At 31.8% G+C, this 13,752-nt stretch overlaps 1 protein-coding gene across 3 annotated transcripts; it reads left to right on the top strand.

Annotated features, from left to right (window-relative positions):
* Positions 1–796: 796 nt before the first annotated feature.
* On the top strand, positions 797–12,250 carry LOC129969541 (uncharacterized). Of its 3 annotated transcripts, XM_056084157.1 has the most exons (6): positions 797–982; positions 3,155–3,387; positions 8,554–8,759; positions 8,870–9,052; positions 9,640–9,818; positions 10,812–12,250. In XM_056084157.1, the coding sequence occupies exons 3-6, from the start codon at positions 8,705–8,707 to the stop codon at positions 10,815–10,817; spliced, it is 423 nt and encodes a 140-aa protein (XP_055940132.1). In that variant the 5' UTR covers positions 797–982; positions 3,155–3,387; positions 8,554–8,704; the 3' UTR covers positions 10,818–12,250. The 3 variants fall into 3 exon arrangements, 2 of the variants coding, with proteins under 2 accessions (XP_055940132.1, XP_055940133.1); XR_008784533.1 differs by lacking the exons at positions 797–982; positions 3,155–3,387 and having other exon boundaries at positions 7,569–8,759; positions 8,870–9,543; XM_056084158.1 differs by lacking the exons at positions 797–982; positions 3,155–3,387 and having other exon boundaries at positions 7,569–8,759.
* The last annotated feature ends 1,502 nt before the right edge of the window (positions 12,251–13,752 follow it).

Below are 13,752 nucleotides of genomic sequence, written 5' to 3' on the forward strand. Positions count from 1 at the left end.
TTTCATCTGTAATTCATACATTTTGAAGAATGTAGAAAAAAGATTAACTTTTCTGAGCTCGAGCTTTGAATGTATTTATAATGTGTAGAAAAGAGTTATTGCTTTTATGTATTGCGTGGCCAGAAATTCTCCGTTAGATTTGTAAAAGTTCTGTATGTAATTTTAAACTAGTAATTTTACTAACGTTATGTGAGGAATTTCCCATTTTTTTTGCTCTATGAATCATATATGGGTCCCATTCTTCAGGACCATTCAAAAAAGGATTTAGAGTTGTACACCTTTTTTTAAAAACTTTTTACGTTTTTACCTTTTTTACACCATTTTTAGAATAAAGATTCAGTTTACAAATCTCTGATTTTGAAAGTCGGGGTCATAACTGGCTATCCATTTTAAGGAGACGAAAAAAGAAGTCAAACTAGAACGAAGACTACATATTATTTCAGCTAGGATTAGTTTGGATTAGGAGCCAATCAATATCATGGTGTGCCTGCACTGACGCCTATGAAATGGAGCCATCACTTTTTGTTGTTCCTTACATGAAAACACCGCTTATAACATATTAAGTAATCACTGATATTTGCTGAATGACAGGCTAATTTTTTATGAAAGTCAGCAGATTTATTTCTCAATTTATCCCAATAATTATTTCGGGTTCGAATTTGGGTAAAAAAATTTCTAATCTTTTCTTAAGGTGATTTGCTGAGTACAAATCTTTGGAAGAAGAGAAAAAATTATAAGAAGTTTCTAGATTCTGGTGAATCTATAAAAACTCAAATGATTAATCGGTTTTCCTATTACTATTGCTTGCACTCCACGTTAGGTTTCCTTTACAAAATATTATGAACTATGTAGTTGTCTTGAATATAGCTTAACTCTATACATTTTATTAACTATCATTGTTTCTTGTGAATGGGTTCTCCATGTCTTTAGTTTCACCTTTTCAAGAATTGCTCATCATTGATACAGAGTTGAATAATAATGGGTAAGTTGCGTTTTTTTTTTTTTTTTTTTTTTTTTTTTTTTTAGTATGCGTAAATATATTAATGGAAGATTAGTAGATTTGTTTTTATCTCTTGAAGATGCAAAGAATTGTTATACTGAAATATTAGTTTATAATTTTTTTTCCGAAGAAGCTTATCTTTAATATTTTATAATTTATATGTTAAAAAATTCTTCTTAGATTTGACGATTTAATTTTCATATTTGAGAACATATTTTTAATTTTCAGAATTGTTTTACCTTCTCTTTATAATGGAAATTTTTGTGTTTATTATTAGCAGAAAATTCCATTCCAGATTGTCTTTTGAAATGAATGTAAAACTATTTATTATGTATCACTATTAATATTAAACTTGGAGAAAAAATGACGTTGCATTTTTATTTCGTAATAGCATAGCATTTTAGGCTTCAATCGTCTTGGTCTAGTGCTAGTTTCATTAGGCAGTGCTCTCTGGAAAGGAAGTTTACAGTCGTTCGATTTGTAGGAAAATTAAAAGTCTGAATCTTTGTTCTTTATTAGAAATAGAAGTTGTATTTTGGAATTAATGTATAAAATTTCACTCTTTAAAATTACAGCTTTACATTAGCTAAAGCATGCTATTGAAATAGGCAACTAAACAAATGGAATTTTATTCAAGTTATAAGTGTTGTCACTATTTTTTAAAATTAAATCTGCCGAAAACTAAATGCATAGAAATAAAATTGGTATCAGTGAAAAGTTGACTTTTAAATTCTTAGAAAATTGGTTTCTTTGTTGTATGTTCCAGAATTGTAGAGGAAAATTATCTATTACTAGAAATGAAATTTTGCAATGAGTTTAATTTTTTAATTAAAAAGCTAAAATTTCGAAAAAGTGAATTTTTTTCGGTGAATGACACTCCTCCAGACGTCGCTGTTTGCCAAATTTGATAGCTTTAGGTCCAAAGATATGTCCGAAGAGCGTTGCATTCCTTGTGTAATGAGAATCTTTGCACTGTGTAATATAAAGAAAATCAACTAACCCAAAAATAGGAAAATTTCTTGAAATTTAGTAATACAGGACATGAATTTCGGGTCTATTTCTAGCAACCATATTAATGCTTTTAATAGAACTTCGAATGTTATTGGACTATCTGTGATGACGAGCCGAAATTTTTGAAATGCATCATTTGAACAAATGTCAATACTTAAAAACTTTTATCATTTTTGCTACAATGGTGTGGAAGAAACTAATACAGTATGAAGCATATAAAAGTAACTCTGTTTATATTGAAATTTGGGTCCACAGTTTTTTCAATTGCTCCTTCTTGCTTTGAATTTTTCATGCAGAACGTTTTAACTTTGCTTGTTGCTTTGATAACACATTTTGCAAAATCGTAGCACAATTATAGTTTTTTGGCGTGGTTTTCTTAGCAGGCTTTTACTGGGAGAAATTAATGTTTCATTATCAAAACATTTTGCAAACACTTTCAAAGCCACTGGGATTATTGGTAATTCTAATGAAATAAACTAATAAAAATATGATTATACACCACCTATTGTAAATATTCCAACATATATTTATTGTATAATAAACTCATCAAGGCAAAAGCCCTTGGAAAACCATGCCAGTGTTAAGAAACGTAAAACGTATTTGTTTGATAATCTTTTTTGTTATGTCAATGCAAGCTGAATAAGGTATTCTCCTTTTCTTATCCGAATGTTAATAATAGCAGAAGGCTTTAACACGTCTTGGAATGTTGAGTAAGCTTATATGTTCTGTTATGCAACGAGACGTTCATATATTTGTCTGATATGCTATTACGTTTACGATGCAGATGGTGTATCATTGTATGGCGCAGCTTAGCCAAAGCTGTTTTTTGTTATAAAAACATTGTTCATTCATTCTGTTATGTTTGCCATTGATTTCAAGTCTATATAAAGACTCCTGTAGAATTTTTTTAAAAATTTTAACATTGATTTAGGTTTAGATTGAGATACAATGGAACCATGTTTAACGAGCATAATTCGCTGAGGGAATCTTATTCGGAATGCAATATACTTGTAGAACGAAACACTTGTCTATACAAATCTGTAAGATACAAGATGTCTTCCACTTCGAAAAGAAATGAAAAAGGCATTTCTTTATATAATTATTTATAATTAGAGATAAAAATAACCACAATTTCTCTTTCAGCTCGTTTCACAAAGAATTTAGATTCCAAAGCGACATTTGCGTCCGTATGCTGTCTATACTGAAACTATCTTCGCTCCAAGTGTCATTCTTCCAATTTCTGGATTAAATATCCAACACTGGGTTTCAAGTAGGTTTGAGGAGAGCGCCTGATCTTAATAATCACACCACACCATGCTTGGATGACGGAGGACTATATTTTCTTTTGGATTTTCCCACTCTATTGGACTAACCAGGTATGTCTACATAATTGTGGCATCCTAGCCTCTTAGCGGTTACTTGTGTGGAAAATTCGGAGATTATATATTTCTTTTCCACTCTTTCAGAATACTCGAGGATTGGATTTTAATGCCTTCCAAGGTTTTTACAAATCGCTCAAAACATTTTTAAAACACAAAAGACAATTTGGCATACGAAGCAATCGAATCCCTTTTCAAAGATGAGTAATAGATCGCAAATCATGAATAACCAGGCAATAAATGCAATCCCATTGAATTAAAAATAAAAGTTGAATATCTTTCCGATACGATATGCATTAAAATCGTTCAGGTGAATTTTCCAAAATACTCAAACTACAATTCAATTATTCCAATAATTTTCATGATTGATAATTTGGAGATCAGCTCTATTCTAAATATTGATTGTCCAAAATCTTTCATTTAACTCCCTATACAGTTTCGTGTCGAGATATTTCTAACTAATATCAAATGTTTCATTGAACTTGTTGACAATTCCTTTGGTTTCTTCATAATACAGCTTCCACTTCTTTCAGTACGTTAAAACGTTAGTTTCGGTGATTACATGCTGTTATTCGAACTTCTGCTTAAGAATTATGATATAGCAAATCTCGGATTGTGTAGTAAAAATTAAATTCTTAAAAAGGAGACTTTTATTGTTAAAACAAGTTTAACTACTTAATCAAGAGCCGCATCTGGATGTTGAGAATAAAAATCTTATAGTTGATATTTGTTCGTGTCGAAGAATTTTTGTCGAAAACAAGGTTTTATAAGAAAAGGAATAAATTGTTTGTTCAAATATTAAAATTCCAAACACCAAGGCGTACTAGTTTTCTGCTCTATTGGTTATGGAATTTCCTAGATATACTATAGAGAAGCGAGTAAGTGCTGAATACAATCAGACAGATCGAGATAAATTTGTGCACGATGAAAAGAATTTTTCTGGATGATGAAAATGTTAAATAAAAGACTTTTTAACTTTGAGTAGTTTTCAGAATGACCTAATTTTTTTAAATGAATGAGTGATAAATCGAATTTCTGTTCTATGTGATGGCAGGGGAATACAAAAATTATTGAAATTCTAATGTCACTAGCCTTTTTATAGGAGTTAAATGCGTTATTTTGTAATTCATGTTAAAAGTGTAAGGATTTTTACATTTTAAAAACGTGAAAAGTGCTAGTCGCTGATTCATAAGTGGAACCTATAGTGCACACTTAAATTCCCGATCGTTATCTTAAACATTCTGTTGCTTTTTGAAAGAATTTGCTTATATTTAGGTTTTCTTCAGTTGTCCAATCCAAGTTATACATAAAAAAATCTTTAAATTGCCTTTTATTAGAAGTTTGTGTCATTGGTCAATTCCTACTTATTTCGTTGTTCGTGTAGGTTTATATTAATATAGTAAATCTAAATTGTATAAGCGTAGTTGGTAGTCATGCATTTTGTTTGCATCCTTCCCATAATGCTATTCTTATTGCTTTACCTTTATTTAATCAAATCGCAAATTCTCCCGCATGTTATTACATGAAATGTATTATAAAATTTCAGTGGAGGTTTATTTTAACGTTTTCGGCGTGAAGCGAGTCATATTAAATGAAGTCTTAAAATTTATTAATTAAAATTTGGGAAATTACATTTAGTTTTGTATCCATCTAATATAAGAAATACAAAAATCTTATATTGAGATTGCAAATTTGAAACAGTAAGCTGAAGAAATGCAAGGAAAACATTAGTGGTAATGCAGTACGTCTAACTCCAGATTTATACTTACAAATATCTATTTTTAAACTTAAGAATCATTTCATGTATTCTATACAGATGGCATTTTATCGAAAGTTTAATTCTTAATATATTTTGATTGTAATGAATCGAATTATTTCGAGACATGATCGAAAATTACTAGATGTCCATTTTTGACAGTTTCATACCGAATTTTGAGGAAAATGATGTTTAAAATCATGAATCGATGAAAGCAGTGCAGAATATAGGTAATATTTGCATGGAATTTAGAATAATGCTTTTGAGCAAACCGCACGTCTTATTTAATCTGTTTTCCTGCTTTAATTCACCGTTTCGCTCATCATAACTAGCATAAATTCGCCGGGTTTAGTATTTTTAAAATTAGGTTTGTTAATTTCAAAAAAGTCGTTTCCGCGATGCATGGCTGGACGCAACGGGGGTACTGACGTGCATTTTATTCTGAGGTTAAAATGCATTATGTAAATGAGAATATTGAGAAGTAATGTGCATTGTGAATGACATCGCGTCTCATCTTAAGCATGGGCGTGATGTACGGAATGGAATTAATATTTCGTTTTGGGAGTCGTCATGTATTTAGTCGAAACAGTGCAAGGTCACATTAGGCCGTGAATGAAGTGATGGCATAGGGGAGTGTGGAAATAGCCAATATGAATACGTGATAAATTATTTCGCCATGGGTTTATGGGAAAAGAAACGATTGCCTTCATGGCTAACTCGTCGAGTTATCGCGTATTGTTACGCAATGTTGAAAATTGGGAATTGGAAGTGTTAGCGGGGGTTGAGAGACAATTGTTGACTGTATCATGGTTTGGGTTATGTAGATAATATTTGCGAACATCAGAAACTTAAAGTGGAACTGGCTGCGTGGGTAAGGTGTAAAAGTTTGAGTATCGGGGTGGCGTTGGAGGTGTGGGTTATGTTTGTGAAAGTGTGGGTCTCTGGGTGGCGTTGGAGGTGTGGGTTATGTTAGTGAAAGTGTGGGTGTCTTGGTGGCGTTGGAGGTGTGGGTTGTGTATGTGAAAGTGTGGGTCTCTGGGTGGCGTTGGAGGTGTGGGTTGTGTATGTGAAAGTGTGGGTCTCTGGGTGGCGTTGGAGGTGTGGGTTGTGTATGTGAAAGTGTAGGTCTCTGGGTGGCGTTGGAGGTGTGGGTTGTGTATGTGAAAGTGTAGGTCTCTGGGTGGCGTTGGAGGTGTGGGTTGTGTATGTGTGAGTTGTGGTTTTAGGGGTGACGGTGTGGGTTGTGTATGTGTGAGTTGTGGTTTTAGGGGTGACGGTGTGGGTTGTGTATGTGTGAGTTGTGGTTTTAGGGGTGACGGTGTGGGTTGTGTATGTGTGAGTTGTGGTTTTAGGGGTGACGGTGTGGGTTGTGTATGTGTGAGTTGTGGTTTTAGGGGTGACGGTGTGGGTTGTGTATGTGTGAGTTGTGGTTTTAGGGGTGACGGTGTGGGTTGTGTATGTGTGAGTTGTGGTTTTCGGGGTGACGGTGTGGGTTGTGTATGTGTGAGTTGTGGTTTTAGGGGTGACGGTGTGGGTTGTGTATGTGTGAGTTGTGGTTTTAGGGGTGACGGTGAGGGTTGTGTATGTGTGAGTTGTGGCATTTGCGTACTGTGCAAGGATTTGATACTTCTAATCATTTGGGGTGGCTTAGTTTCACCTTCGTGGCCAATATTTTAATAGGAATTAGGAATATAATATAATATAAGCGGCGAGTTTAAAACGTTTTGAAGTAAGAAAATTATTGAAAAATGTTTAGGAAATTGAAGTGAACGAGGTTTAATATGTAAGAATTTAATTCGTAATTTTAAATTATTTTGTATTTAAATCCCATCAATAGGTAGTTATATTTTTTCGGATGGATACATTACTAAATATTCATGCTGAGTTTCTCCCTCCCTTGAATCTCAAACCAGAGGAAACATAGAACAATTAATTAATAGATAATCTTTAATAAGTAACTCTTTGCTTAAGTCAGCAATTATAACTTGTAATGACTTTAATCAATAACTGAAGTATCTCCTTTATAGTAAGGGGAAAAAAATTGGCGGATACCATATTAATGCAAACTTTCCAATGAGCAGAGTAGATTAAAATTCATATTAAGATTAAATTTGATATTTCAGTGACATAAATCCCGGAAAACCCAAAGTTTTGCTATGACGGAATCCGATAAAAAGAAAAATTTATACTCGTAATTATACTTAAATTAAAATATTAATTTAATAGAACTTTTAAAATATCCAATTTCTCTGAATAATATTCATTTATTCTCATTTAGGGGGGATTGGAGTGAGTGACGGCTTATTGGGAATCAATATCTCAATGTAATTAAAAGCTGCCATTTTCTTTCAAATTCCAATTAGCTGTTTTTGCCATCAAAAGAAGTATTAGCTCCGTATCTGAGGCTCAATTATTTGACATTTCGTACTTGAAACGAACTTTTTCTCCCGGTTTTGGAATTAAAATCTCCAATCTGCCTCGTTCTTTTTTGGCTTTCTGTACATTAACTATTCCTCTAGTTGATGTAACAATTTGGAATCTCATTAAAAATACCTAGTTCAATTCGGTGTCTAATATTTATACATCCTAATGTGATACATATAATTTTTACTGAATAAAGAAGACGAATTCTTACTCTTCAGTTATCTAGAAATAACTTAGTTTGTTCTATATCGCAATTCGGAAATGGAAGTTTGAATAGCTTCATGTGAAGGAATTGCAATTGTCTTCGAATCAAAATGAATGAATTAAAGGCAGTAATCGGTTAGAATAAGGCTAGGAAAAACCTTTCAGAAATAGAATTGAATTAAGCTACTAAGCATTTGAGATAAAAAAAAATCGTACTAAATTAAGCTATTTTGAACTTACTTGAAATTATTCAGATAAATTTCGTATTGCATTTTATACTTAAGTATATAAAAAAATTATCTTCATAACACTTAAAAATATGAAATGAGTTAAGGCAAAGATGTTTTTTCTGAAATCAAATTTGTTTATTGTAAAGAAAAACAAAAGAGGAATAATCTCTGTAGTCCATTCCCTTTTAAAATTTAAAAATTACTAACAGTTGCCCGCTCAAATGTTTTTATCTATTGGAAACTTTCTAAAATGCATTAAAATCTGCACATTTAATGTGGAAGAAATATTCATAATCTTTGAATATTCCACTCGAGTAGTTTCTAAGCGACGAAAATGCTATAATCATGTGGATTTTACATGGTACAGTCTAATATGACAGAGGAAACAGTGGCAGTTGCTCTCTTGTGCCCTCTTCTATAAATGAACAGAATGTTTAATGCAAATTTGACAAGTCTTTTGTGTAAGACTATCCAGTGGGAAACGTTTAAATCAAATATCTGTAATACTAGAAAGTTTCTGTTGAATTCACTGGCCTTTTCACTCATCAGTGAAATACGTCATAGAAGTCATCAATTTAACAAAATCGCCTGCCGTTGTTGGAGCTGTTCACTGCAAAGAACACTTTTTATGCTGTTCGCTTGAAACAGTGGCCAACTCCTGTAAGCAAAGCGACCGCCTTTTCTCTTGACGAAAATATGGATGGCAGCTATCTGGATGGCCACGAAATTTTTTCTTTCGTACAGAAGTAATATCGGTGAGTTACGATATTTATAATTATCATATCGTGATGAATGTTGGATATAATCATGTGATTATATCTATGGTAATTATAGCTGTAAAAATGTACACATTTTTTTTCACTAGGCATTGACAGACAGTACAACATGGCCTATATCCATGTCATTTTGCTTGATAAAGGCACTACGTCAACCACCAGTAGTGTTGCTTTCTGTTCCATGCACTTGATTGTCCACCCCAAATATGCTGGATGCGAGGAAGTATTCCTTACAGGTGATGTTGAAGGTGATGAGACAATTCAAGGGCGCAGTAAGTTCGCTATTTATATTAACAAAACGGCATGGAATTTGAAAACCATTAATTGGTTCATCTAGAAATTAAATTACTGGAGGCTGCAAAGAGATGCGAAACATAATTATCTTAAAATATTTATTGAAACAGATGCAGCCCTATTGGCTACTAACCATAATGAATTACCGGAATTCAAACGCCTGTCATACGCGTTTCTGAGTATAGGATTCAAAGTAATTGAACGTCTTAGAATGGAATCACCCAGTGACCCTCGTTATGAGGGAAATACTCCATGGCCAGGAACCGTTTGAAACTAGATTCCAGCATCTACGCAGGACAAAAATGCTTCTAGGTAATTCTGTTGTCTCTGCATGGCTTGTGGTAAACTTTCTAGAATGACCAAATTTATTAAGTTAAATGAATGCCCTTTCAGTTCCAGCCATAAAGTATCTACATATGTGTAGTAGGTATCTAGATGTCCTGGAAAGAACGTCATTGAAGTAATATCGGTAAGTTGTGCGAATTGTCACACCATCAAATGATTTCCAATCATTGGCTTGGATTATCGAATGAGAACCATAACAATGTACTTCTATTTGTTTTAGGTATTCTTCTGTCAGACAACTCATGGCCGTTGATGCTACTTTTCCGGTTAAAAAGTATGTCATCACCATCGATAATACGCTTTTCAAGGTCCAAAAACGTCTTCACTAGAAAGCAGTTCTTTATACGGGGAGGATATTCCCTTCAGATGAGTTCGAAGTACATGGAATTCAAAGGCATGGTAAGTTTCTGAATTATAACAATAAAACTACCACAGAGAGACACTCGATAACCATTTTATTTGGTTTCTCCAGAAAGTATATCGGTGGCAGTTAAAGATAAATAAACCATAATTTCCTGGAAATAATTATTGAAATATCTACAGTAGTTTTACCTAAGAAAAGAGTTGATATACTTATTTCACGATATCAACTTCTAAACGTAATTGTCGAAGTAATCGGCCTAGGTAAGGCTTTCTTCATGGTGTATACTAAGGAAATATTGCATGGACAGAAACTTTTTCAAACATACGCCTGTGACAGATGAGCAAAAGATGTTTCCATGTAATTTTTTTTCGTCTCACTTTCAACCTCCAGTAAACTCATTTTTTGGAACGCTCTAAATTCATTGTAATTTTTATTTAAAATGCATATAATTTTCAATATTTTGTTAATCGAAGTAACTGGTACATACTAATATCAGTAAGGTCACCAATTTCATTTCCTTTTAAAGTATTTAAATGATAATCCAGAAAACTTCGGTTGTAACCTTAAGAAAGAAAACGTCCATGTTTGTCAAACGAAGCTTCAAGCCTTGTTTCTTTCTCCATTATGCACTCATTCGTTCGTTCCGAGACAGTTTAAATGATTCTATGACAGTTTCTAGAAAAGGGCAAAATAACATATGGTATTCTGAAGTCTAACCAATAACTGCGGCTACTGTGCTAATGCTATTTGAGCATTATTTGCTCCACTTCTGATCCTTAGAGAATATATATATGCACAGCTTCTGAAAGATCTTGTTTAGTTAATTATTTTAAAATCTATAAATCACTATAAAGTTTCATTTTCAAAAGATCAGCCATTGGTAAACTTAAATCTACATTTGAAGTAGGATTTCTATTCTCGCTTCTATTAATAGTGAAATCATAAGCTTCGTTTGTAATTATCAATGCATATTTAAAGAGTAAAACTGTCATGTATATTCTGCCATTGAATGGTTTCTTGTTTTTCAGATCTAATCTATTCCGATTCAGATGTTGACTTGTTTTGTTCGAAGTGATCCTGCCACAACATGCAGTATCTGAAGCTTCTATCAAGTGCAAACTAGAATTCGGAGCCACTACAGTTAAAATGTTGATTTCCGGACAAATGTAGTTGGTTAGTAAAATTATAAATGTTACACCAAATCCAAAATGTATATTTTCTATCAAAAATCATCAGTTTGCATAGTGGTGAAATTGTGATTACTAATGTAATGGCAAATTATTTGAAAATATCAATATATCTTTGAAGTATTTCATGATCCCATTTTAAGGCTATGACAATGAATCTTACATTTTTGGGGATATTTTTTTAAAATTGGGAAAGCTTGAAGTGCATGTAATTATCATTCCAAACAAATGTTTGGCATATCAATCGATATTTCATCTAAATTGTTTGAAATTTTCATATATCTACTTAAAACGACTAAAATATTGGTTTGCATTCATTTTCTTTAAACGTAGTGCTTGCTTTGTACTTTGAGAAACAAGCTATTCTGAGACAATCGATATCGATAAACATGTTTCATGTAGATAAATTAAAATGTAATAGATGATTTCTAGGAAAATCAAATAAGTCAAATTTCCAACAAAACTAAAAATTTACTGCCACAGAACGAATTTTTGAAATAAAAATTTGCATATGCATTCCTCCCTTATTGTCAACGGATAATCCATCTTTATGTTATGAGGTGATTTGTTACGATTGCTTTTCATCACCGCTTACTGTAACACAATTTGAAAAATTGAATTTTATTGTTATGAAACGATTCATTGTAGTTTCTTCACATCAGCATAAGGGCTTGTAATATACTTCTCAATTTATCTACAATTTTATAAAAATGGTAGTCATTTGTTTTTATTTTGTACTGAATGTTAATGATCTCGTAACTAATTTCATTATTGTCGATTTCTAGAAAGTAACTTAATATTATAATGATGATGATGAAATAAGTGATCAAATATCTGAATATATTTGCTATAATTATCTGTGTATAGTTCTAATATGAAGGGATTTTGCAACTCGTAATTATCTGAACATTCTTTTTTGAAATACTGGTCTTAATTAGGGAAAAATGTTTTATGCTAATTTTCGGTAGTTGGCCCCGAAATCTCTGAAAATATTTTAAATATATATTGCTAAGCTGCAACTTGGAGTTTTTGCACATGAAATGGTTCTATGCTTTGAAAATTATATTTTATGCTTGAATTTTAAATTTGTTTGATGGTTGGAACTGTAATTTTAAAATAGTTTTTTTCTTTTTTTTTTGCTCCTCGTTAAGTTTTACATCCGAAAATGACATAAAATTTATAGTATTAATGATTCCTAAATCCAAATTTAATAGTACATGGTATCGATACTCATTAATTTAAATTTAAATTTAACTTTAATATTTCTGAAATTTTACCGTAGTTTGAGAAGGTATATTAAAATTAATCATTTATTCGTTGCATCCATTTGCAGCTGCGTTTTAATTCGATTTTATTCTTGTTAACTATTACTAGCTTATTTTTTTAAAATGTATTTATAGTAAGATGAATAGTAAATTTAAAATACTAAATCTTGAGTCCTATATACCTTAATTCGGTTTTTAATTTTGATGCAAATGTGTACATCCGCTGATAAAGGATACTTTGATTGGTTCGGCCGGCCAGCCAATCAAAGTATCCTTTGATTCTTAGAAAGCATTTGATCACTGTGTCTGATCACCATGGTGATCAATATGCCTATAGGAAAAAATGACGCTTTTTCATGATTAGAAGGAATTTAAATTTCTAAATCTAACCTAATGCAATAAAATATCGGATTTCTTGAGAAAAAGCGAATGGATGCGACGAATGTTATAGTACTGTCTTTTTTTTTTCCTTCAGTAATACGAGACTTTGACTTTTAAAAAAACAATAGATCTTCTAAAAACATTTTTAAATTATTTAATAAAATATCAAATTGTCACTTTTTAATGTGTAATAGAAATCAGAATAAGTTTTATGAATTTCCACTGAAATTAATTCTATCCGTATACAATAAATTATGTTAATTTTCTTTAATTTTGTTTTAAGAATCGGTGCTTCCATTAAATTTTTAAACTCAAGTATATCAATTTTATGTTAAATCAATGCTTTAAAATCAATCACTTTAAAAACTGACTTTCTTCATATGCTTATTACATAAAGTAAAAAAAGCGAATTTATTTTGTTGAGTATACCGAATTCTCAATTCCATTCATTTATGTTCTACTTGTTATGTTGTAATAATATTGTAAATTGTATTTCTTTGTATATTAAATATGCAAATAAAGTGTGTATTTTGAATTCTATTTTGTATTTAATTACCAAATAGCCTTGTCTCCTTTCTAATTGCTTTGATAATTTAATACTTCCACTTCGTGAGCGGGCTTGTAAAATGCAATAATGACAATACTTCTTAGAAACTATTCCTCTCACACGTTCGCAAACTTAAATTTGTACATGCATCCAAGTCCTCTAAAACAATACTGAATATATTCTAATTAAAATTAGAAATTCATAAGATGTATTACTAATTATTAGTTTCTATCCTGTTCCTGAAATCGTATTGTTTCAATTCAAATATAATGGAACATAAATATAAGATATTAGAAACGGGTCATTCTCTAGAAATACAGAAGTTGATTAACTGGAATTTTTAAAGTCTTGAATTCTAATTCATCGTCATTCGAATTTCAAGGTAAGTTTTACTCATTGCGTGTTCTTTCCCGATCACAATTGAAAAGTTTTGATTTTTAAATTCGGGACAAAATCATTCGCATTTTAAAAACTGACAGAGCTAGATGTGAACTGTGCAATTTATCTCGCTATCTTTGCTCATTTTGTATATTAACACATTACGTACGGCGCTTCCAGGGCCCTGCACATATTAGGACGGTCTAGAAAG

The sequence above is a fragment of the Argiope bruennichi genome, chromosome 5 (assembly GCF_947563725.1).
Source record: "Argiope bruennichi chromosome 5, qqArgBrue1.1, whole genome shotgun sequence".
Classification (NCBI taxonomy): Eukaryota; Metazoa; Arthropoda; class Arachnida; order Araneae; family Araneidae; genus Argiope; species Argiope bruennichi.